This window comes from Phocoena sinus, chromosome 2 (assembly GCF_008692025.1).
Source record: "Phocoena sinus isolate mPhoSin1 chromosome 2, mPhoSin1.pri, whole genome shotgun sequence".
NCBI classification, from domain to species: Eukaryota; Metazoa; Chordata; class Mammalia; order Artiodactyla; family Phocoenidae; genus Phocoena; species Phocoena sinus.
This window is the reverse complement of record NC_045764.1, coordinates 64,574,452-64,600,953: the sequence shown is the minus strand read 5'-3', so window position 1 is coordinate 64,600,953 and position 26,502 is coordinate 64,574,452. Positions and strand designations below refer to the sequence as shown.

At 44.6% G+C, this 26,502-nt stretch overlaps 1 protein-coding gene across 1 annotated transcript in view; it reads left to right on the top strand.

Annotated features, from left to right (window-relative positions):
* The window catches only part of THSD4 (thrombospondin type 1 domain containing 4), a 589,447-nt gene that overhangs the window by 18,735 nt on the left and 544,210 nt on the right, over positions 1-26,502 (top strand). The window contains exons 2-3 of the mRNA XM_032623848.1: positions 8,542-8,649; positions 20,698-20,767. Of these exons, the coding sequence (XP_032479739.1) occupies positions 8,621-8,649; positions 20,698-20,767 (99 nt within the window). The 5' untranslated portion in view covers positions 8,542-8,620. The remainder of the gene's footprint in view (positions 1-8,541; positions 8,650-20,697; positions 20,768-26,502) is intronic.

The window sequence follows — 26,502 nt, the reverse complement described above, 5'->3', positions numbered from 1 at the left end:
GCTTAGTGATTCTGGTTTTAGGAATCTACCGTAAGGATCTAAGCAGAGAAACAGATAAAGAATTTCCTATAAAGATACTCATCACAAATTCCAACAATAAGGGAACTACTTAGATATGTTATCCAGCTTCCATGGGGTGAACTATTATACAGTGATTAAATGAGATGTTTATGATTTAAAGTCAAAAATAGAATGCAAAACTGTATAAGTGATTTTGTATATGTAGAATAGACAATATAGCTAAGCATTAAGCATAGAAAAAAGACCAGAAGGAAGAACACCAAAAGCATTCAGAGTGGTTAACCTGGAATGTGAGGCTATGAGTAATTATAGCTCTCCTCTTTACGTTTTCCTGTAGTTTTCAATTTTTCCTCAATCAACATGTGCAATCGTATAGACAGTTTTTTTCTAAAAGACTATCCTATTAGCTATGTTCCACCCAGCCTTGAAGTCTCACATAGATCTATCTTGTGGATGAATTTGATGCTTGCTGTCTGTGAGTTTGTCTTTTAGTGTTAGTGCACGTGGCGTACCCACTTCCCCGACGTGTGTGTGTGTACGTGTGTGTGGTGCACACCTAGATGTACACAGGTGTTTGCCAGAGTGCCAAGAGGCCATTTGTAGATGCCAGGACCTTATATCATAAGGAGGGGAAGGTGGACCAGGAGGGGAGCTCAGCCTGAGCCAAAGCTGCCATTAGTCTTATGGCCACCTGCCTTTGACCAAAGTTCATCATCACCTTGGAGAAGGCCTGGGTAGCACATCAGAAAATCTGTGTCTCCTGTGCAGAGCTCAGGCTGTGGAAGTCTGATCGTGTTTCCTTTGATGAGTACAATCCAGGGATTACAAATCACTCTTGGCAGAGGATACTGGGGAGAGGTTGAGTCTGAGTGGGGAAGAAGGCTGGAGTCTGTCTCTAGGTATCTTCGATTCCTAGGTAGGGTGGCCTGCATCACATCACAGCTGTTTATTCGTGTGTCCAAGCAGGGCAGAGAAGGTCACTGATGGTGTTAATTTCAGAAACAATTAGCAGTCGCTACAAAACAGGAAAGTGTCTATTCAGATTGTGGGCTGGGCATCAGGACGTTGGAAATGTAAGTATGGTCATGCTTCAAGAGAATGTCCTCCGAGTGAGATTGTATGTTAAGTTCTCTGTCATCACAGAACACCTGTTGGGCCCCCAGCTGCTGTTCTAGGCACCAGGAATATAAAAAATAAGTCTTTGAGAAAAGTTTTTACTCTTCTGTAGTGTCCTGTTATGGGGAGGAAAGGAAAGCACAAACCATGATGATACACTGTGGCAGTTGCTAGGTTGGAGTTCTGCATATGCGACTTATACAGAAGTAAAGAAATTTAACCAAGTTTATCAAGTGCTGTAAATCAAGTGACTAAGGAATATTTGGAGAAGAGAAAGTGCTCTTACTCCAAATGCATTTCTTCCTTCCATCTGCAGTATCATGTCATCCGAAACTGAAAAAGCAACTCTCTACAGAAGCAGGAACAAATGGCTCATTTATTGAAAATATCTTGCCCACCTGATATTTCTACCCTTGACAGTTTTCCTTAGTTACCTGGGAAGCGTTTTTTAGGACTGAGAACAAATATACACCACTTCAGTGTTGATGACCATAAAAATGATGTAGTTTGCATTGAAATCCTTGACTAATCTGTGCTGATTACCTAGTTTCTCCAGGGAAGAAAGGAGAAGTAAGGTGTTTCCTTTAATGAGTTAGCAAAACCTACTGTAATGTGTTTGCTTAATAGTATCCGGGGAGTTTTAAGATCTTCTTAACATTTTTACCTAATTCAGATTCTCTGGGTTTTCAGGATGCTCTGGGCAAGCCAGTCAGTTTGCAGAATGGAGGTTCAGTGGAAAGAAATGTGTTCTGTGGCTGGGTTTGAATGTGATGGGAAAAAAGGATGGGCTTTGCAAGGGGTAGGAGAAAAGACCAAATACTGAGAGCAGAGGGAGTGTCAGGAGAACATACCTCTGGCCTCAGGTCAGGAGGGGGAGACTGGAAAGGTGAGGGTGGGTGTGCCGGGGCTCCAAGGTCAGCTTTCCTGAACACCCTGCTGCCTGAGGCAGGATCTCCTGAAAGGGCTGTGGCGAGGATGATGGCCAGCAGAGGGCTGGGGAGGGTCGGACCCTCCGTGGAGGCAGCACACATCTGCAGTGGGCCGGTGCCTTCATTCTTTCTCCAGGGCAGTCTGTAGCCATTCACTGAACACCAGCAATAGAACCTAGAGAGAAATCAGACATGGGCCAGCTTCCTAAGAAGTAAAAGTCTATTGGAGACACGTGCTGTTCATCCTCCATTCATTCCTCTAACTTTTATTGCAGGGCCACTCTGTACCAGGCAAAGATGAGTAAAGATGAAAAGATGAATAAACTTATCCCTGGCCTTGAGAAGCTCCCCGACCAGTGAGGGACAAGCGTAAACAGAACGTAAGAGCGAGCACGCCTGGTATCTGTCAAGAGAGATGATGATCCTTTCTCTTTTAAGCTTCTAGACCCTGTCCTGTACCTCCCATTGTTGTCTGGCAAATTTGCCCACCGTATTGTTAATGGTGACTCTTTTGAGAAAGGATATTTCTTTCTCAAAAGAGTAACGTAAGTGCTAATAATAAAAGTCCACTGTGCTATTTACTTCCTTGGACTGTTGGCATTCCTTTTGCCTGTACCAGCCATTGGGCACTCAGTCTAGGGTAGTGTATCGTTGTGAAAGAAATCTTCATTTATGTATTTTTGTATTTATTTGTCTGCCTCAGTAAGAGCGTAAGCTTCTCAAGGGCAGGGATCCCCCCACCCCCCACCCACCCTTGTCATATGTAGTACCTGGCACGAAGCTTCCTAACTCAATAGGTATTGAAAGCTCATTAGCTGGTAACCTGATTGCCCCACATGCAAATGTTCGAGGACTTCAGGATCACTGGTCCCAGCCCTACAGGAGACATGGGACCACTCTGATGTGTTGCGACTTGAGGAACCCATTCAACGTATCCATTGAGACCTAGAGTGTTCCTTTATCTCTGAACTAGTACTCGAGATGGCACCTGGGAAAAGATGTAGACCAGCAGCAGACACAGACTCTGTTTTGATCCTTTAAGCCAGCCTTGTTCGTATGTGGGTAGCAGGCAGTATCAAATGATGGTTAAGTGCATAAACTCTGGGCTCAGGCTGCCTGGGTTTGCATTGTGACTTTCCCACCAACTAGCTGGGTGACTCTGGAAACGTTATTTAACTTCTCTGTACCTCCATTTCTCAATGGTATCTCCTTCATGGGGTTGTTGTGAGGATAAAATGAGTTAATATAAAGCACTTAGAAAACCATCTGACACATGGTAAACACTCAGTAGATGTTTGCTCGAGTCCCCAGCTACATTATTATTATTCTTATCTGAAATAATAGGTTATTAAATTACTCATCTCGGCTCACTTTGCTGTAGGTGATGTTCATGGCACGGTCAAGTCATGTCCTGAAATGTTTCATCTCCCAGCAAAGAGGTGAGGTACACCCAGTCCCCTTGGGGTAGCATCCATCCATCCATTCATTCATTTGTTGAGTGTCTAGCTATGATTCTCTACCAGATGGGAGGTAGTGAGTCTAATAAAGTGAAAAGAGGAGAAGCCCTGTGGTTGGTGGTCTGTATTCAAGTCCAAGCCCTACCCTCCACCCGTCGTGTGGCCTAAGTTTTGTTATGAGAATTAAATAACATGCTTATATTGCATATCAGGTGTGTAGTGTAGTAAAAGTTGATTCCTGACTTTCTTGACTTTTCTTCCACTTTCTTTTTAATGGAAGACAAAGGTAGGTTGGACGCACTGATGTTGGGGGCCGACATCCTGGTACTTCGGTCCACAGACAACTGGACCAGTCAGGTGGGGGCACTGCACACAGTGGGCTGGGGTTCTGAAAGACGATATTTCTGGGGAAGAAGCCCGTGCGTGATGGCGGGGAGGGCAGGAGGGGGATCTGGGGTCTGCGGTTGGGATGTGGCCGCGAGGTGGTCTTTCTGAACCCAGACCTGAGAGGCTGATCAGACCCTTCTCTTTAGGGTGCATTGAAATCAGGGGGCGTCTTCCAGGGGTTCTGGTCAGGCCAAGAGGAGAAGGGGCAGGAAGTATACTCAGAGGTGGCCTGTGGGAAAGGGGCAGCACAACAGCACCGATGTCCAGGACACAGTGGCCCCTTCTGGGGTCAGGGAAGCCAGCTCCTGCCCTGGGTTACATCTGTTGTGGCCCCTCTTTCCGTCCCCTCCATCCCAAGCCTTCGTGCCTCCCGTCACATCCTTCCTGTTCCCCAGGTGTGTGGGGACTGTGACTTTGGCCTGAACCAAATCAGGTGACTTGTCCAGCCTTCCTGCAGGGTCTTTGTGGAAAGGAGAGCCGGCGGGGCCTCCATCGGCCAGGGAACATATGTTTTAACAGAAACTAGATCGTTCGATTTTTTTGTTCACTGTCAAGAAAGGTTATAAATCAACAGGAGCAAACCCCCAAAGGTGACTCGCTGCACAGATAGCATGTTTACTCAATCCCCGGCGCTGTTGCCAAATGGATTTTCGGGAAACCTCACTTTCATCAGGTCCCTCCCTGCTCCGGAACCTACAAGGGCTCTTTCTTCCCCATCTCGTCAAAATTCTCCTGGTGCTTGCCAGGGCTTGGATAACGTGTCTTCACCACATCTTCACAGTTTTACTCCTTCATCACAGTGAGAATCCTGCAGTGCCTTCTGATCCTCCAGAGCCAGGGCTTTTAAACTTTTCTGACCGGTAGCCACAGTGAGACATACTTACTTAGCCTTACTGTGTGTGATAAATGCTGGTATTTCCTTTTTTGTTCTTTTCTATTTCATTAAAAAAAGTGCAGGTCATGACTCACGCAGTTGGTTTCATGACAGCCTAATGAGTTGTGACCCACAGTTTGAAAAGCAGAGCTGATTTAGCACATAGTAATCATGTTAGCACGTCCAAGCTCGTACTGTTCACTGCAGGACAGGCCAATCAATCGAGAGACGAGCTGTTGGGGCAAGGAATAGCGACTTTATTCAGAAAGCCAGCAGACGAGAAGATGGTGGACTCGTGTCCCAAAGAACCATCTTACCCAGGTTTGGACGCTAGTTCCTTTTATAGAACAAAGAAAGGGAGGTGAGGAGGTAAAGGTGATAAGTTGTTAGCAGTATTTCCTGGTTCCGGCCGGACTCCAGAGGGGTTGTGTTAATTTCTTTCTTCCTGCAGCCATTCACAGGTAGGCCTGGTCAGGAAGTTTCCTGTGAGCTAAACAAAGGTATTTTAACTTAACACTCAGGCATGGGAGGCAGGGTTCCTGGAGAATGGGCCATTATGTATACTTTAAGCTCTAGGCAACATCCCTAGAGTGATTAATTTGTAGAAAAAGCAATAGAATACAAAAGTTAAAGAAACAGATCCAACATGGAGTCAGATTTGTTCTTCCCTCTTACAATCATAGAGACCCAAGTGAATATCAGGAAATAGCAGAGCTGCTACCAGCTCTTCCAGGACACGCTCATCAACAATTTCATAAGATAAAAGTGACCAGTCTAATCTGACAAGAAGTTGGTCAAAAAAACATTCAAGAGTAATGGCCTCCACAAATTTTTTTTGATTGCACCCATCAGTAAAAAATGTTTGAGCATACAACGCTAATCTATGTTTGGTTATTTTTTTAACCTATAAATGTATGATGTGACCACATAAGACATACACTCAAAATATAAATTGTAGAAGGGTGACATAAAGATGAAAGGGACCATATTTTAAAGTGACACGCTAATTGTGATGGCTTCATTCTATCATCAGCAAATATCTGAAGGCGAAATACACAGAACGAGGTTCATGGTTATCAGCAGCGGTTGTAAATCTATTTTCAAACTGTTCTGATAATTTAACATGCTTTTCTGGTTGACTTCTTGTCAGATTTGGAAACCACTGCTTTATAGCACACGCTCCTCCCTCAACATTGCCCTTCCTTTCCTGACAAAACTAAAAAAGCTCAGTTAGCCCCTCCTTTTGCTACCTCAGTCCACCAGAAATCTGGAGGGGGTGGAGGGAGTCCCCTTTGAGACCTCTTTCCCTTGCCCCCCTCACCCATTCATTTTCCACATTCTGGGGATTTTACTTCTCAGTAGGGGGTCAGCTCTTCCTGGGGTTTCCTTTGATTGCTACGTTCCCTCCACGCTACTTCCTTTCTTCTTCCTCCTAGTTCCTCACGTGCCTTTACATGTGCGATTCCCTCTACCTGGGATGCCCCCCTCCCTCTTCACCTGCCTGACTCCCGCTCACCCCTCAAGGCCCAGCATAAAGGTCTTCCTCAGAGAGACCTTCTCTGACTACTGCCCAGTATACCTTCTGAGGCACCTTGCACTTTCTTCTTGGCTTCCCTGGGTCTTATCACAATTTATTTTTATACTTATTTATGTTTCAGTTTCTTTAACATGTGTAGCCCTCTAGCATCTAGATTGTAGATTGTAATTTCCTTGAAGGCAGGGACCATGCCTGCTGCGTGTGTGTGTGTGTGTGTGTGTGTGTGTGTGTGTGTGTTTATGTGTGTGTATCTAGCACCTAGGTCCTGTAGTCTCAATAAGTATCTGATATGCACAACAACCCTATGAGGTAGTTATAGACAGTATCCCCATTTTACAGATGAGGAAATTGAAAGCCAAAAGGGTTAATTGCCTAAGGTCACCTGCTTAATAAATGGAGGTACTGGTCTTAGATCCAGGTCTTTCAGATTACAATGTGTACACTCTTACCAAACACTTTGGATTGTTCTTTGGTAACCCACATAGGCTAAGGGCTGATTTTCAGTCCCATCTTCCTTGCTGATACCTGACCAGCCCTCTCTAGTGATTCTCCTTCTCTTGAATTAGCTTGATTTATGCTCAGGGTCTCTGTATAACACTATTTACCCTGTGTTGTTCTGGATAACACCAACCTTTTCCCACACAATTCCATGTCCCTAAATCTTATCCATGTAAGCTAGGTTGTAAAGCAAGACTCTGCATTGCCTCATCTCTTGAATTCCATAGCACCTTGGAGAGGACCTGAGCACCCCACATGAGTAAATAATTACTGATTAGTTGATCATTATCAGCAGCTTGGCAAAGATCTCATCTGACTCCCAAGTTAAATCCCGTCTTTGTGCATATCCGCTTCGCAGCCAAGAGCAAGAAGACCGTGCCTCGGATTCAGAGGAGTTTTAACTGTTCCAATTTGCACTTGTTGGCCTTCTTCCTGGTGGATCTCAGTGTAACTTTTGGCTGAGAGCCAAGAATTTAAGGGTCTTCAATACCATGAGTAATTTCATGAGTTGCTGATGGCTAATTAGGAGCGATTACATTCAAGAGGCTTGATTTTCTTACTAACCCCCAGAAAGGGCTGGTGGTAACTTTAAAAATCTTATTTCCCCCTGCAAATGGAATTTTCTGATTCTCCTGACCGTCTTTTCGTAAGTCCTTGTAATTTATCCCCCATCTCCCGTTTCTAGTGAGAAGGAAATTTGCAGTCCTGAGAAGAATTTGGAAATCAATGATTTTGGAAAACTCTGGAGTTCAAGCCAGGGATTGAACCCGGGCCACCGCAGTGAAAGCGCCTAGCTCGGACCACCAGGGAATTGTGCAGAGCTGCTTTTAACTGAGCGTCCTCTCTTCCAGGCACTGGGCTAAGCATATGACATGTGTCCATTCATTTAATCTTCATAATCTGCCACAGTTCTTTGGGCCATATTTTTTGAACAGTTTTATTGAGATGTAATTCACATACCATACACTTCTCCAATTTAATGTGTACAATTAAACTTTCTTTAGTGTATTCATAGGATTGTGCAGTCATCTAAAATCACAATCTAATTTTAGAACATTTTTGTCACCCCAGGAGGAAACCTCAGACCCTCGAATTAGCCCCTCCCCACCCTCCAGACCTTGGTAACCACTAATGTATTTTTTGTCTCTATAGATTTGCCTATTCTGGACATTTCCTGTAAATGGAATCATATAATAAGTGGCCTTTTGCATCTGGCTTCTTTCACTTGTGTAATGTTTTCATGGTTCGTCTGTCTTGTAGCATGTATCCAGACATCATTTCTTTTTATGGTTAGGCTGTATTTTTACCCCTCCTGTACAGTTGGAGAAACCAAGACACAGAGGTGAAATGACTTTCCTGTGGTCAAGTAGCCTTCAACGTGGATGAAGCAAGATTTCCAACACGCATTTGCCTAATGCCAACTCTGCTCTTAGCTTAGAATCTGAGGTAGTCATACTGATGGGAGTTTATTAAACATCTTCTATGGTTCAGTCACTGTGCTGAGTGTCCTGTAAATTTGTTACCTCATGTTCATACATAATCTGCTTTCATTTGGGCAATCTGGTAACCATAATTGGGCATAACTGGGCAATGGTATTTTTGTCCTAATGTCTTCCATTTGCTCACTTCCGGTTTAATTGGCCAACTTAAGCTGCAGAATCTTAGGCTCTAGAATCTTCCTAAGCAAACGATGCTAAAAATAGCATTGTTATTCTTCTGTAGGAGTTGAGTGCCACCCCCATCTGCAGAAAATTGGCAACATCTCTGAGGAGCCCTTGCTTTTCCTGGGATACCCAGCATCATGGTTTCCTGTTTCCTGGAGTCTCTCAGGTAAGTGGAGAACCTTTTAAAAAGAGAACAGGGAAATAAGAAATTTGATATTTGAATTTTACTATATATTTCTTATAATAACTAGCCTTGAGGGCCTGCATCTCAGAGATATTTTTTATATGCTGTGTACATATGTGTAGTAAGTTTGTTATTCACAAAGGCTGCTGAGGCCTGGGGAACTGTGTGCTATGGTGAGAGGTATTTTGGACTGAGATTCAAGTGACTTAGGTTCGATGCTGTGCTCTGCTATTTTTGCTGGGAAACATCTAGGACTCAGATTTTTTTTTTTCTTAATAAAGATGTCACTGGATTGGTGGGTATTTATCATGGTTGCACAATAGAATCACCTGAAAAACTTTAGAAAATATTGTCCTCTGGCTGTATCCCCACAGACTGTGACTTAATTGATCCAGTGTATTTAGAAGGTGACCTCTCTGGTCCCTTCCGTTCAAAACATCTATGACACACCTGTATGTTTTATTGGATACAGATATCAACCATGCCAAGTAAGTAGAACAAGTAGTATCGTCTCTGTACGCAAATCAGAAAACCAGTGCTTAATTCCTGGTGCTCACTTCCTTCAGGGCAGAGTCAGGGAAGGGGCTTGGTGCTCTAGAATCGAGGCTGTTTTCAAACTTTCCTTAAAATGATAGACCCCTTTAAAAATTCTTCAGTCAAAATCCTATGTAAAAATCTCAACATATAAATAGCCAGCAGCAGCATTTTGTTAAGAGAAATTTATTTTAGATGTTCGAGTTTGTAATACTTACACATTATGAGATTAATGAGTCTGTTTGGATAAACATCAAAATTTGAAATCAGATTTATGGATGATGGCTTGTACATCAGTCTCAGCATCTAGTTTCTTTGGCGACTGGTTTTAGCTGCGTAGTATTAACAAAATCTTGATCCATACAGGTAAGTAATGGCAATTGGTAACAGTTCTTCAATGCAGCTCATTTTGCAATCTCAAGATACTCTTTAAAGAAATTGATTCAGAATCTAGAAAGGGAAAGGAAGAACTTTTTGTTTCAAAGTTGAGTCGCTTAGGGAGGGTGGGAGGGAGGGAGACGCAAAAGGGAAGAGATATGGGAACATATGTATATGTATAACTGATTCACTTTGTTATAAAGCAGAAACTAACACACCATTGTAAAGCAATGATACCCCAATAAAGATGTTAAAAAAAAATAATAATCAGCCCAAGTTCTTCATTCAAAAAAAAACAAAAAAACAAAGTTGAGTTGCTAAGGATATCTTGTAGTTTTTTTTTCCCCCCCTTAACTATATGTTAGTCCCAAATGCCCAGAACTTACACTGGAAAGTAAAACGGTCTGTAATATGTTATTGTGACAGTGCCACATGTGATGGCCCAACCAGGGCTAGAGCATTTGCCAGACATGCTCTTAGACCCATGCCTGGCATTTCACTGAGTGTGGTGTGTGTGTGTGTGAGCTTAGTCTGTAACTGCCTGTATAATTTTACATGAATTGACGTGTGCAGGCCTGCAGTCCAAAGACCCATGCAGAGCTATAAGCTTCTTCATCAATGACATAAACAAGTGTGTCAAAAAGAGTCAGAGAAGGCAGGAAAAGCTCCATCCTGAGGCTTCTGCAGAATCCAGCCATGAACAGAGCAGCCCAAGTCTCTTCAGGGTTAGTCTTTGGTATCTAATCTAAATTAGCATGGGTGCATTTTTTTTTAGCCATAGTTTAAAACATAATTTAAAAGATATTTCAAGGCATAAAATACGTATCCAGTTTGTGGAAGCTCCAACATACTGCTGTAAAACCACAGGGGAATGAGAAATGCAGTTGGACCACTGGGTCACTTTAGGACCACAGCATATTTGAACACCAGGACCCAATGGGAGACACAGAAGTGGAGGTCGCAGTCATATATTGAACTGGATTGAAAAGAGCAGCAGGTAAAGCCTAAGTTTCCCCATGTGGTAAGCAAGTGTAAATCTAGCTGCCATCAGAAAGGTCCCTACGAGTACTGAAGACCCTCAAAATTGTGGCCACCCAGGCTGTACAAGAAGGGCTTCATTTGAGAGATGTCCCTTTTGCAAAGTTTTTTTTTTTTTCTTAATGCTTGGAATTTTAATTGATGCCCCTGCAGTTAATCTCTGTAATGATCTGTGATACGGAGGCCATCTCCCTTCAAGGGAGGCTTGGTGGGCTCACCTCCAAGCTGTGCATTATTTCACTGAAATTGCCCACAGACTAGAAATTAGCAGGGTGGGAGTTGTTGAAAGCTAGATGTGGCCTTGCTACCCTCCGGGCAGAACTCTGGAAGTCTTGACAGGCCTCCAGGATTATGGTCCTGCTGAAGGGATTGTTTGAACAGAGCAACTCAGCAGGATGTTTCTCCAACAGTCCTGCTGTAAGGACTGGGGAAAGAAAATGTGAGTTATGAGGATGGGAGGGTCTTTGGGAGAGCTCAGCTGAAGATTTCCATCAAGTCTCCTTCTTCATAAGCCAGGTACTCATAAACCATTCTGCATTCTGTTTCTAGGGCCACGTAAATATATTTTAACCCGACAAAAACAAACAAACAAACAAAAACTGGAGTATCTTTTGTTTAAATGCCTTTCAAAATGTTCTGGGGGAAAGAGCTATGGTTACTTTAAGAGTGAGAGGTCTTTGATAAAATCGGTAGATGAGAAGCACACAGAGAAACACAAATATTAAGGGCTTTTTAATACTTACCAAGGCAACCATATACATAAAGATCCATAGGAAAAGCTGGAGGATTTCTCTACCTATAGAGAAAACACCAGAGAAAAATTGGGAGTTAGCTGCCAAGAAAATCCCTGAGAGGAAAAAGCACTTAAGGGGATTCACAGTTCTGATATGCAGAGATTTCGTTTAAAAATCCCTCCCCAGTTCTTGCCAAGCCACAGGGAAACAGAAAGCCAGCCTCCCCGTCATTGAAAGAGATGGAGAAGCCCTGAGTATTAACATAGCAAGAGTGTCTCTGCCCTGCTCAGAATCTGTAGTAATCAAAAGAACCACGGTTAAACCCAGTAGCAGAAGAGACACTAAGATTTTAACTCTAGATGGAGCTGGTTAGCGAGTTGCCATTGAACCTTGGACAAGACTTGGATGCCATGCAAAACTCAGGGCAGGCGAAATCCGTTTGGACCAAAGGATTGGTCAAGACTAGATTAAGGTTTGTCACCTGTTACAAGTTAGAGAGGAAAAGGCACTAAGTAATACAGAAGTGTATATATTTCTTAAAGACTTGCTCCAGATCATTCACCCTTTTTTGGGTATGCACAGTTACATCTATGTGTGTTTTTTCAGTGCTTGAGTGGAAGGAAACTCAGTTTTCTCCCTAGAAGCAGTGTAACAAGTGAAGATGGCCACCTACCGTGGCCAGCCAACAAAGTCTGTTTAGAGCCAGTCTGCTTGGTCAGGGGCTCTTTCTTTACCTCATGGAGTGCTTTTGTATAGTTGATACAAGTTATCTTTGAGATGAAAACACAGAGGAAAACAAAACTATTGAAAATGCCAAACAAGTGGTTAAATTTGATTGCCGGGCGGGGGGGGGGGGGATTCTTATTTTGAATAGTAGTTTTTGAAGAAATGCAGATGTAATTAGAGGGATTATGGGGTTAGATGGTGATTTTTATGGCTCTTAGGAAGGAGAGTTCTGGATCATTTTACAGGTTGATGGCCCTAGGTCAAGTGTCTGGTTTTAGTCTTCTGAAAAGTAAGGCTTTTCTTTTCCTTGATACACACAGTAATATTACTGTAATTCCTGTCAGCTACTTCGCTGAGAAATACAACCAGAAGGGATTGAGGAAATGAGAGAGAGAAAGACGGTTGTTCTTGGGGAACTGAAAAAGATCCTGAATACAAACAAGAAGGAAGGGGGTTGAGAAAGTTTACTTGTAAGTGTGAGAAAGAGAATGCCCAAAGTAGTGATAGCTGAGACTCCCCTCGGAGTGGAGAAATATGTGATAATTGCGAAGGGTCATGGGATCAATTAGAGTCCCCATGCCAGTGATCAAGAAATGAGGTGAGGCTTCCCTGGTGGCGCAGTGGTTGAGAGTCCGCCTGCTGATGCAGGGGACATGGGTTCGTGCCCCGGTCCAGGAAGATCCCACATGCTGCGGAGTGGCTGGGCCCGTGAGCCATGGCCGCTGAGCCTGTGCGTCCAGAGCCTGTGCTCCGCAATGGGAGAGGCCACAGCAGTGAGAGGCCCGCATACCGCAAAAAAAAAAGAAATGGGGTGAAGGAGGAGGAGAAATATGGGCAGGAAGAAAACAGGAAAGAGGAGGGGCAGGAGTGGGAGGGGAGGGGAGGGGAGGGGAGGGGAGGGGCAGGAGGGGGAGGGGAGGGGCAGGAGGGGGAGGGGAGGGGCAGGAGGTGGGGCAAGAGGAGGAGGGGGAAGAGAAGAGGCCAGGCTGGGATCCTAAGTATTGAGCTTCAGGTGTCAATAAGGCAGGGCTGAGTTGGTGTAGCCCACATCTAAACCACTATCCAGGTGATGCTTAATAAATATTTGTTGAATATTGAATGAATAAGTTAATAATTATCCTTCGTGTGGGAGAAAAAATGGAGAAGATTCTTCTTTCCTGATTAGGATCTTCAGTTAACTATAAAAGTAGGTTAAAGCAGAAGATCATACAAATGATATAGACACACACCTTTAACAGTTTATTTTTAACTTAAAACACATGTACATTCACTCACCAAGTTTTTGATATGGGGGCCAAGGACTTTTCTTTGAGTGTGAACCCCGATTGTCTTTCTTGCACCAACCACACCCGTAAGCATTATCTGAGGGTTCCATCTGGGTTTCTTTAAAGTGGAATGGGAATCTAAAGACATTTGCAAAGCAATCTGAGTATAGAATGATTCTGGATTTTTATTATTTTTGCCCCTAATCATTTACAGTTGTCTCATCCACACCTAATTTGCCAGGTTTTTTTTGTTTTCTTTGGCAACTTGCCTTTATTGAGTCTTTCCAAAGCATTCAGCTTCGTTTGTGTAGAAACAACTACCAACTACTCTTTCTTTTTGCATTCTGCTTCATGGACCTGTGTACTATTTGAATATTTTATGTAATTACAAAGCCCTGGCATCGTCAATTTTGGGACCATGGTTAAACTCCGTATAAACACAACTCGTCTGGTAGATGCAGAAGAGTACAAGTGTACCAAGGAAGAACCTGCTGGAATCTTTTGTGGGAAGCCCGGTAGGAGCCATCTGAATGGTAGGCATAGAGGCTAGCAGGAAATAAAATACATTTTTGGAGGACTGCCCTGGCAAACCCACCCCTATAAAATGATGGCAGGCTTTCAGACAGTATTGATTTTTCTTTATGCCTGGCACAGTCCTACACCTGGCTCTCATCCTCATCACTCAGAACTTGACTGTGGGATTTGCTAGAACCTTCTGTACCAAAAAGGGTTCAGTGGAGTCAAGGTGTGATCATTGAGCTGCCAACTACCTGTTCCTTGTATACTCGAGTGCATTTATATGACTCAGGTTAACATTGGTACCCCTCTCACCCCGGGATCAGAATCAATATCTCCAACTTGTAGAAACCCACCTTTTAGGATTGTCTTTTTCCTTCCCCAAGTTCTGTTTTTCCAACAGAGAATTCTGGGATGTACTTAGAAGACACTTTCCTGATGAAAGTGTCGGTCACAGCAGCACTTTATATTTCTTGGTGACTGGCATTTCCTCTCTCTCATTTTTCTTTCTCCCCTCACTTCATTCTCTCCTTGCATTCTTTTATTCACTTGCTACTGATTAGCCCCGAGTCTGGACCAAGAAGGCGCTGGTCATTCTGCTTGCTGCAAAGATGTATCAGAACTGTTTCCTCAAGAAGCCTACCATGGAGCAGGGGAATTTACCAAAGGGTCTTGTGTCTTCAAAAGCTGTGCTGTGGGGCTTCCCTGATGGCGCAGTGGTTGAGAATCTGCCTGCCAATGCAGGGGACATGGGTTCGAGCCCTGGTCTGGGAAGATCCCACATGCTGCAGAGCAGCTAGGCCCGTGAGCCACAACTACTGAGCCTGCGCGTCTGGAGCCTGTGCTCCGCAACAAGAGAGGCCGCGATAGTGAAAGGCCCACGCACCGCGATGAAGAGTGGACCCCGCTCACCGCAACTAGAGAAAGCCCTCGCACAGAAATGAAGACCCAACACAGCCAAAAAAAAAAAGAAAGCTGTGCTGTGACAGAACACCTCACTTTTCCAGAGACCCCAGTCCAGAAAACTCAAATGGCTGTGAGAATTGAGAGCCTGGAAATAAGCAATAAAAACCAATATGCAATTAGAATAGGTGTCCATAAGTCCATGCTCTAAAATGGAAACATTTACTCCACGAAAGCCAGGCAGGCCTTTTCCCTGAGCCGGTTTGATCTTGGCTTGGCTGCAGCTTGGCTGTCTAACGGTTTCCGAGGCCAAGGCGGACCCGAAGGAAGCCGAGTTAAGAGGCGCAGGCTCATCTGTAGGAAGGTAAGCGAAGCCTGCCTGACGGTAGGGAGGAGCTGGCCAAGGGCCAACTGGATTCAGAAAGCCTCAGGCTTCCACGGTGCCCTCAGGCTGCTGTGCTCCAAGGCCGCCGCCTTATGCCACACAAATTGATTAATACTCACTCTGGTGACTCTGAGCCATCTAAACAAGGTTGCCTAAGCGCAGCAGACTCTGTATGAGAAAGCAGGGCAAAGAAACAGAATGTATTTTTTTTTAAGTTTGGGATTTCACTGGTAAGCTTCAATTATTTTAACATTTAGACTGTTGTCCAGTGAGAGTGGATGCATGAAGTTTTACTGTATCCACTTATTTTCTGATTACTTTTTGCAAGCAACGACAGAAAGTAAAACAGACGTGTGTTGCCCCAGCCTTATACAGACTGCGGAAGAAAAGCAATGTTAATAAAATGGCAAATGCTTGGTTTCAAGGTGTGTTGTGTCCTGGGAGGCCCCAGAGCACAGTGGTTAAGGGTCCAGGCCAAGAATCTGACTTTGGGCATTGAAATCAGGCTTTGCCACTCATTAGGTGTGTGTGCCCTTCAATAAATGACTCTCAGCCTTTCTGTGCCTCAAATGCCTCACCTGAAAAATGGGTGTAATCAAAGTGTCCGATAGGATGGTTTTGACAATTAAATGAAATAATACTTGTAAGCGTTGAGATCAGTGGTAACCACATAGTCTTCTGGCTACTGTCATTTGTAACCCATCTCCTTCTCTTGCTGCCTTTACTCTTTAACTGCTGTCAGAGGAAGGCAGAGGGTTGAGCTGAACACAGTAAAATGCACGCTTAGCAAAAATGTTTGCGGGTGGAGATTTCGCTTCGATGCTAAGATTTTGGCTCTCTTTTGTGAAGGTCAGTATAATTTTATTCACCATCAGCTTGCTCCCCAAATATCTCCTGGGTTGTATTAACTGAAAAGGAAAAAAGTAAGGTTTTTTATTTTTATTTTTTTGCTCTTTTGCTTGTTTTGTGACTTAATATGCTCAAGTGGCATTGAATTCATTGAGATAATCCGAGGTACACAGAGGCTGTGACATGATCCACCCTCACTGGAGTCAAGGATGATTGGGGGAGGGGGGTGGGAAGGGGTTGGCCCAGGCGAATACACAAGGGCGGAGTCCCAGTTCCGTGATGTCAATCTTGTACCAAATTTCAGCGGGCATTATTTTCTACAGGAAATGAAATGTTAGAGTGTTTCAAATCTAGAACAGGGCTGGGTAAACGGCATAACTTTTGTTGTTCTGATTGGTGTGAAATGTTGGGCTGCTTCTCCTGCAAGGTGAATCGGAAAGTCTCGCTAGAAATGTGGCTTCCGCCACCGCTCGGAGGGGAGAGTGTGATTTGTTTGCCAAAGGCCCTGGTAGCCTTCTATCTGTCAAAACGTTGCAAGCCGGGAGCGGTTTGCCAAAGCAAACTATCAAAGTGGAATAACACACGAGTCGCACACACACAGACACGCACATGCTCTCCCATTCCCCAAACATTAATTTCGAACTGGGTCAGGAGGAGCAAGAGTTTGGGCCAGGTTGTCAGTGTTTTAAAGAGGTGTGGGCACAGCTATGGACTAGCAATTAGACAGGTATGTGCGAGCAGGCTGAGGTGTCCTAAAACGGAGCCTACAGAGTAGGGGTGGGAACCTTACAGCCCTTGGCCGAGTTTCATCTGGCCCCTGGGGTTATATATTGCTCTGGCTGGTGTGGTTGCAGCCCAAAGAATAATTTCCCCTCTGGGGGAATTTATTCTATTCCATTCAGAGCAGAGCCCATTTACTAACTAAGGTTTTATTCCAGCAAGAATTTTATTGGGTATCCCTATGCATTTTAGCCTCACTGGGGCCCAGCTTGATGAAGAGAAGAAGCATCTGAACATCTAAACATAACTTGCATAGCATTTTTGCAACAAAAGCACCAACAAGCATCCTGCTGCCAGACCTTGTGTAAATCCTATGAGGATGAATTTTTGGAAAGTCACGTAGAGACTCAAACGCACACTGATTCTTATAAATCCCTCCTAAAAGAGCTTTGCAAAGCTCCCAGAGTTACTTTGGACATTTTGAAATCCATTAATCCACACTCTTTCCACTTATCTTGAAATTTCACAGGTCATAAGAGGATGAAGCCTCATTCATTAAATCAATGAATTAAGCTCTTCCTATGTAGCAGATACTTTCCGAGGTGCTGGGAGATAAAGTAGTAACAAAACAGACTCCCTGATCTCGTGGACCTTATATCCTAGTGGGCAGAGGAAGAAATTTAAGTGAATAAAGACATCCTGTGTGAAATGGAAAGTGCTATGGAGAAAGAGAAGTAGGCTGGGCTGGGAGAGGAAGTCCTGTTTTATGTAGGGTCAGGGAAGCCTTATGGAGAAGAGACACCTTTGGGCAGACACCTGAACGTGGGGAGGGAAGGAGCTGTAACCATATCTGGGAGTAGAGTTGACCAGGCAACCCTGGAATGCAGTCCCTCCAAGACAACAGGAAACCTAGAATTTTCCCTTCTCCCATCTTTCACTCTCTCTCCCACTCCAAGTCCCCCGACTGTTATGGAAGTGCAGCCTGGGATGAGTGGTTATGCAAAACGGCTCCTGATTGCATTACAAATATGTGGCTTAGGTGTGTGCCAAGAACTTTGAGGGGCTGAGGTGTAACGCATTTCTGGAGCTGCTGTTTGTTTTCTTAACAAAACCACACCAATCTGGTTTTCTTTTTAAATGAGTAAACAGTGCCAGAATGTGTTACAAATGATTCAGATTCGTAGGCACGGCTTCATAAGGTGCTTTCTTGTGCGTGAGCTCATTTGAGGTAGGTGGGGCGGGTTCTATTATTCCCATGTTACAGATGAAGAAACTGAGGTGCAGAGGTGCTTTGCCCAAGGTCATGTAACCAAGGAGCACAAGGTTGTATCCAGTAAGGATACAACTAGAAAAATAACTGTTCTTTTCCCATCACTGTGTTCACACCCTCTCCTTTTGATACCCCTGCCCGTACCTGGAAGACAGCTTAGGCAGTTTTCTGGTCCATTGCAGGCTTAATGAGCAGTCTGTCTTTCAAGTATCAAAAGGCCCCAAAAGATGTGTGTATGTGAGGGAGGGGGTAGCTTTAATGGTTGAATGCCCATCCTTCTAGAAGTTTTAGTTTTCCTTCAGTAGCTTTAGCTTTTGTTTTCCTTGAGTACTTTCTGGGTGAATCTAAGGCATCAGTAACTTCACCATCCAGGCGTGCACCCTTAGCCCCCTGTGTGCCGAGCAGCACAGATCCGTGTGCCTGTGCCTTGGACAGTACAGAGAGAGAACATTTCCATTGTTGTAGAAGGTTGTCTTGGACAGCACTGGCCTAGAGCCTCAGCAAGTTTTAAATCATTCTTTGATTCTTTTCACCACTAATTTTATATTTTTCTGAATAGATTCCTTACTTGGAAGGATTTCATGTACAGATATGCTACATTAAAAGAAAGTCTAGTCAGATATAAAATCTTCAGTCTCTCAGCCAATTTAAAGCTTCTTTCTTCCCCCCATCCTGGGCCTGGTCTGGCCTCAGACCCCTGTAGTGGGAAGAGAGGGCTTGGCTGTTTCTTCACACTCCTAGTTCCCCTCTGTGCCCCGCTCCCTCTGGTCCTCATTAGTTCCTCCAGGACAAAGCAGGGGAGGGGACAGATAGCTGGGCAAAGAGGATCTCAATAGCATCAGTGCCCGCTGTCATCTGGTGTTGCTGTCCTGGCTTGGCTGATATTATGTTGTGGATTCTCCTCTCAGGGCCCTTTGGTTGGTCCTTTGGAGAACCAACCCCTCACTGGGATCTCCTGTTGCTCATGCCCTGGTTCAGGCTGTGCGAGAACTGGCTGCCTCTTTATCCCGCCTCTCCCAGCTCCCGGGCCCCATGGGTACGCACCACACATCACCTGTCTTTTGGTGAGCGATCTGCTTTGATGAGGTCCTTGCCAGAGGACCTGAGTCCTGCTTTCCATGGGAGAACCCCAGCTTTCCTTGCCCCTTTAAGCTCCAGGTAGGTAGGCTGCTCCCACCCCAGCCCTCTCGCACCGCTCCGCCCTCCTAGACACTCCAGCCAGGTTTTGGCCTTTAAATACGTTTCAGGGGAAAATCAAGCACCGCTCCTTATATCCCAAACCCAGGGGGTCCAGATCAAGCTCTCGAATGGTAGCCCTCCTTGTTTGGCTGGGAAGAGTTCCAACTTTTCCTCCCCTAAGGGGAGTCGAGGGGCTGTGCTCAGCATCCCTGCATCCCTAGCAAACTTCTCCCATTCACCAGCCCATACCCCACTCCTTGCTCAGCCTGAAGGTTTAGGGTGAGGGGCTGCGGGACAGGATGGGTGGGGGCAGAGGGAGGCACCTCCGTTTCTGGTCCTGAGTACACGGTGCAGCCCTTCTCTTTGGAACGTGTGTGTATGTCATCCCGTTGGTTCTTAGCTTTGGGACTTCAGTGCAACTCTAAGACAGCAACAAAAAGGATGCATGGAACACCTTGGTACATATCCCTTCCCCCTGCTTCTTGTCCCACCACACGGTCTTTAACCAGTCCGGGCCACATCCATTCTGTGTGTTCTGCTAGGACCGGTCTCATTTTCAGGCACAGTGAGGGTTAGGGTGGAATTTAGGGTTCTCAGAGATGGTGGGAGCTTTTCTAGCTCCACAGGCCTTACCCCCCAGATTCAGACAGGTATTCCTCATGCCTGCCTCTACACAGTGAGTTTTCCTTTGGACAAGGGCATGTTTCACACCTCTCAGTTATGTTAGAGGCCTCAAAAAGGTTGAGAAGCACTGGGTTACCTAACTGCCCTCAGGGTTAAACCCTTAAAAGAAGGATTCAAGGGCTTCCCTGCTGGCGCAGTGGTTGAGACAGATGGGAATGGCGGAGTTGGGATTCTGGCCTCGATGTGTTTGAATCCAAAGCTTCACGCTCTCCCAGCATACCCTGCTGTCTCGGGGCCAGCTGGCTCCTATTTCTACACCTTCTCTTTATTTGATGACAAGCCTTAATCAGGGCTGGTGACAGTGGGGCTTAACACAGCTAATCCGACCCATGGAGAAGCATATCTGACACTAAAAGCCCAAGGACAGGCAGAGGAATGGTTCCGAGGAAAGCCTGGAATGAGGGAGAGGAACTTCCCTGGGAGAAGCTGCCCCCCTTCTGGCCTGACCTTACCACCTCCACGAGGACCAAGCATGCACGAGCACTTACTCTGTACCAGGGCACGGTGTATTATCTGATACAGGCCTCCCCAGACCTCCAGCCAGCTTCTGTGGTATCCCCATCTTACAAGGGAGGAGACTGAGGCTCAAAGAGTTTAAATGTCCTGACTTGGAAACCTTGCCGGTAAGCGGTAAAGTGGGGTTTGATCCCAGGTCTGCCTCATGCCACAGCCCCGCCCGCAGCTGTCTCCTCTCCTGCGGGGCCCTTTGCATCTTCACTGGGTCACATCCAGGGCCTGGGTTGCACTGTGCTCTCCCTTCCGGTGACGAGACGGAGACACACCTTCTGCTGGATGCTGCTGCCTGGAATATACTCACAAGCCCTGCCTGTTGCTGTTTTTCTTTCTCAGTGTCCTGGGTTCCCTCCTGCTGCTTGGATTCCAGCTCGTCTGCCCACAGCCCTCCACTGAACACAGAAAGGTAAGCCACGGCCGCCGTTCAGAGGCTTTCCTTCTCTGCCCGAGGGCCTGGGGTTGGACCAGTCATCACCACCTTGAGCTTTGTTCTGTGTGGAGGTTGAGTCACCACTGATTCTCAGAGGAAGCACCATTCATAGGATGTTCACCAGTCTTCCTGTCCTTCCGAAGTTCTTGATCTTCAAAATGAAGCTGGTGCCCAGAGTCAGTCTCTGATCCGAAAGCAGTGCTGGCTTTGTAGCCCGTGTCCATTAGAGTGGGGCGGTTAACGAGAGATGAGTGAGCAGACTCTACCTCCCCTAGGGGTGGAGGAGCTTCGGCACGGAGCCTTTACCCCCTCTAGGGGCACCTCAGGGGGATGCGTGTGGATGGCTAGAGACAGAGCTGCAGCTAAAGCTGAGGCTGTAGCCATGTAAGAGCGCCCCTCGGAGGGAGCCATCCATGATCTTCGGTTAGAAGGACACAGCAGCCAGCGGCCAGGCGGGGGTGGGGGTGGGGGGAGCAGGGAAATAAGGACCCGGCCCTCTTTTACCTCCTCCCCTCCATCTCCTGCTGCTGACTCCCTAAACCTGAATCCAACCAAAGGACAGAAGACAGAAAACTCCCTTAATGCAGTGCCCAAAGGCCAGCCTCCTGGGCAACCGGGCTGGGTGGAGAAGGGTGGACAGAGCATCTGGAGGGACAAACGGACAGTAACAGGCATGCTTCCCTTCAGGCTCTGTGTGTTTCATAGTAAAGGAATTATTCACTGCTGCCTAAACAAGCCCAATGCTGTCCTGCAACAGAGCACTTGTGTGATTAATATATCCTGAGAAACAGATGCATGATATGACTTTGGGAGGGTCCCTAAAATCCCTTTCTCCTACCTAGGAACTCCTTATGTCTACAGGTAATGAAATGCAGATACTTCTGAGAGGACTGATAGGTCAGTCATTTGTATCTAACTGTGACTGTGTTGGTTGGAACCTTTCCTAGAGGGGCTTTTCATAGGTGAAGTCCAGGAGAGAAGGGGGGCAAGAAAAGAGTATGTGTACAGGTTTGCCTAGATATGCACCTTCTTGGGAGAAGTTCTTGTCTGATTAGTCTGATTTATCTTAGGTCTGTGGATTATGTTCTGACTTTGTCTTTCTGGGCCAGATGTGAACCTGTATTGTGTCGTGTCCCCCATTAGGGTGTCAGCTCCATGAAGGTGGGATCTTACCTGTCTTGTTCACTCCCCAATTTCCACCTCGTGGAATACAGCCTGGCCTGTTGTAGGTGCTCAATAAAATACTTGCTGAAAGACTGACTGAATGAATGGAAAACATGGCCAAGATCTAAGCATCACTTTGTTGGAGTCACTTGGCAATTTACACCCCTTTTACTGTACTGCATCATCCCCATTCATGATTTCAAGAGTCAGAGAGGACAACTCTGGTAGATTGAATGTTTGTGTCCTCCCTGCCCCCCAGGTTGGTGTGTTGAAACCTAAACCCCTATATGATGGTATTTGGAGGTGGGACCTTTGGGAGGTGATTAGGTGATGGAGTGGGGTCCTCATGAATGGGATTAGTGCCCTTGTTAGCGTTATGGGAGAGTTTGCTGCCCCACCATGCGAGGATACAAGGAGAAGTCTGCACCCCGGAGGTCGGCACTGTGCTGGCACTCTGACCTCAGACATCTAGACTTCAGAACAATGAGAAATCAATTTCTGTTCTTTATAAGCCACTCAGTCTATGATATTCTGTTTTAGCAGCTCAAACGGACTAAGACAAAAATCGGCACTGAGAAGTGGTGGTGCTGCTATAACAAATACCTAAAACGTGGAAGTGGCATTGGAATTGGGTAATGGGTAGAGGCTGGAGGAGTTTTGAAGTGCATGTTAGAAAAAGCCTATGTTGCCATGAATGGACTTTTAAAGGCGATTCGGGTGAGAGCTGAGAAAGAAAAGAGGGGAGCTCAATCTTCCCAGAGAATACCTAAGTAATCCCGAATAAAATATTGGTAGAAATATGGAGGTTAAAGGCCATTCTGATGGGGTCTCAGATGGAAATGAGGAACACGTTATTGGAAACTGGAGGAAAGGCTGTGCTTGTTATAAAGTGGCAGAGAACTTGGCTTGTTCCTGTTCTGGTGTTTTGTGGCAGGTAGAACTTGCAAGTGATGAAATTAGATATTTAGCCAAAGAAATCTAAGCAAAGTGTTGAAGGAGTGACCTGGTTTCTCTTGACTGCTCATAGTAAAAAGTGAGAAGAGAAAAATGACTTGAAGATGGAACTGTTAACTGGAAAGGAAGCAGAACACAGAACTTAAAGATTTTGGAAAATCTTCAGCAGATCCGTATTGAAAAGACTGAGAAAGCCTGTCCAGGGAAGGATACTACGGGTGTGGTTGAGAGACCGTTTGATAAGGCAATTAGTCAGTTATCTTGACAGACGCCAGGAGCTATTTATTGTCCAGGACAGTGGAAGAATGCAAAGGGGGCTGCAGTGCCTTCCAGATCTGGCTCATCTCCCGCATCACCTTGCTTGGCGGTTTCCACTCCCCACACTCACTCCAAGCTCCTCAGCTGCACCAGGAGCTGCTCCAGTGGGCCGGGGAAGGGTGTGGGCTGTGCCCAGCAGAGCCTTGGGGGCATGACTGCCTCCACCCGGATTTCAAAGGACAAGGCTTGAGCCCAGGTCCCAGGACCCCAACCTTGGAGAACCACAGTGAGGGCAGGGCAGCCTGGAACTTTGGGGCACCAACCCGTGCAGGTAGGACCATGGGCCCAAGTGGGCCTGGAAGACAGAGCATGGAGCCAAAGAGGATTATTCTTAAGCCTTTATGGAATTTCCCCGGGTGGGATTTGGACTTTCTTCTTTCCTCGTTCTCCCATTTGGAATGGGAATGTCTCTCCTGTGCCTGTCTTACCGTTGTATTTTGGAAGTACATATAACATGTTTGATGTCACATATTCACAGCTGGAGAGCAATCTGCTTCAGGAAGAATCATACCTTGAGTCTCACCTATTATCTGATTTAGGTGACATTCAGATGAGACTCTGGGCCTAGAGTTTAATAATGATGCTGGAACCAGTTAAGACTTTCAGGGTTACTGGAATGGAATGAATGTATTTTGCTTGCAAGAAGGGTGTGAATTATGGGGGCCCAGGGGTGGAATGCTATAGACCAAATGTGTCCCCGCAAATTCATTTGTTGAAACGTAATCCCCAGTGAAGGTGGAGCCTTTGGGAGGTGATTAGGTCAGGAGGGGATAAATGCTCTTATTAAAAAGGTCCCAGAGGGATCTCTAACCTCCTCTGCTATGTGAGGACACAGGGAGAACATTGCTGTCAGTGAACCAGGAAACAGGTTCTCCTCAGACACCAAATCCACAGGCCCCTTAATCTTGGACATCCCAGACTCCAAAATTGTGAAAAATCAATTTAAGTTTTCCATAAACCACACAGTCTATAGTATTTTTGTTATAGCAGCTGGATCAGACTAAGACAACTGTCTATTTTCATTATTATGTTGTATTATTTATTAGTGTTCAGGGTTAATCAGGGTTGTTAATCCTAATAGTTGAATCAATCTACCGGTGTTCTTTTTTTTTTTTGCTGTTATTCAAATAGACCGTCATACCTGAAAATGTTTTATAAATGGTCAATTTACTTTGCTGTTTCTCTAAATTTTTCAAGTTAGCCTGAATGATATAAATGTAGCCTGAACAAAAGGTTCACAAAAAGGTATTGCCTCCATATTTCTTTCTTTTTCTTTTTTTTAATGATGTTTATTCTCTTTACCAAGCTGTACCATAATGTGCTTGGTAAGCCTCCATATTTCTTAAAGAAAATATTTGTTCCGAGAAATTTTAAAAAATGATTTATGAATGACTTTAGAATGTTGAATTTAAAAATTGAGCAAAAAGTTTCACATCTTGGTGTATGGTTCCTCCTTGTCAAAATATTAAAAACTTTGCAGTAGAAAGTTAAATTAAATAAATTATTTTTTCAAAATAATGTATAGATTCCTTTACTTGGAAAACATGCATTTTAGGACAGTTCTTCGATATAATTACATGCATTTTAGCTGCCAGGATCATTGTCATTGTCATTCACCCCAGAGAAGAAAAGACTCAGTGCTTTCTTGGGTGGTGAATTTCTTCTTGACATTTTATTGGAGCTCTGTGGAGCTGTGACTGTCATCCTGCCTGGCTATATCCCCAAAATCCTGGAGCACAAGCAGTACTGGCAGTAGTAGCCTCCATTTATTTCTGCAACATAAGAAATAAGGAGATACTTATTAAAACAGGGGTTGGAAATGTTTTTCCATAAATGACCAGTTGTGACTGTTTTAGGCTTTCTGGGCTACAAAGTCTCTGTCACAACTAGTCAGCTCTGCTTTTGTAGCACAAAAGCAGCAATAGATAACATGTAAATAAATGTACATGGCTGTGTTCCAATGAAACTTTATTCACAAAAAACTGGATTTACCCCATGGCCCGCCATTTGCTAGGCAGTGCTCTAAAGTCGGGTAGAGAGAGGTTAACTGTAATTACTGTATATGTGTTTTGAAGTTGGAAATTGTCTCCTCCTGGGACCTTAAGGAACACAAAGGATTTGAGAAAAAAAAAAGTATATTTTTTCATTAAAACCTAAGAATTATGATTGCTATCCAATTGTTTTCATTACTTAGACAAATCATAGTTGAATTCCTGCTGACTGTTTTGTGGCAAGGTCCACTCTCAATCTGTAGTAGAGAGCAGCAGCAAGAATTAGAAAACCATTTATGGTAAATTCTTAAGGGACAGCATTACTGATTTGTGCATACTGTAGTTTAGTATGCGTATGAAAACTACCCTCTAAAATACATCTCTTTTCCTTTCTCATTTATTATAGCGTGTCCAACTTTAGCATATGGAAGCATTTCTACAGTGTAAGTTATTCTGAGGAAAAGACATAATTTGTAAATGCTGTCAAGTAAACTATGCATTTCTAAATGCTGCTTGGGTGACTGCGTACACCTCTGTAAAAACTGTCCCATAATAGTGCAGGAAAAGAGGACTCGGGTGCAGAGTGTAAGTAGCCCGTTTGAGATATTTCTATCCAGAAGTCTTTCTCTCACTTCTGCAACATGGATGGCATCAGAAAGGATTGCTCAGCCTCTGTTCTTGGTAGTTATTTAGTGACACGTGGCAAATGATTTCATTTAAAAAACTCCCTGTGGCTTCATTTGCTGATAAGGTAAGACCAAGAACAAAATAATCTTGACCAAGACTTTAATAAAAACCATATGTTATTAGTACGGGAAAATATGTAGATTGCAGAAAGCTTTTAAGTTAACGAAACTGTTCTGTCTGCTTGACAGACATTCACTGAGCAAGTTGCTTTATAAGTCATGATGTGTATGGTCAACATAATCTATTTAGGAAAGAATTGTGAAACATCGTATTTTATTCCTACAAATGGAAAAACATACATATACTTTAATCACAGCTGCTTAACTTGTTTTCTTTTTAAAGTTTACTTTTTAATTAAAAGTATGCATGTTTATTACAGAGAATTTAGAAAACAATGAAAAACAATGAAGAAGGAAATAAAAACTCACTCCTAGGGCCACCAGCCAAAGAGAAGTGCTCTTCAATCTGTTATTTATAGAAACTCTAAAACAAGCAAACAAACTGAAAACACCCAGACACGCTACAGAATGAAGAAAGGGTGAAGTAAAATATTTGTTTTGCTAACTGATTCGCAAGCCACACTGTGAATAGCAGGGG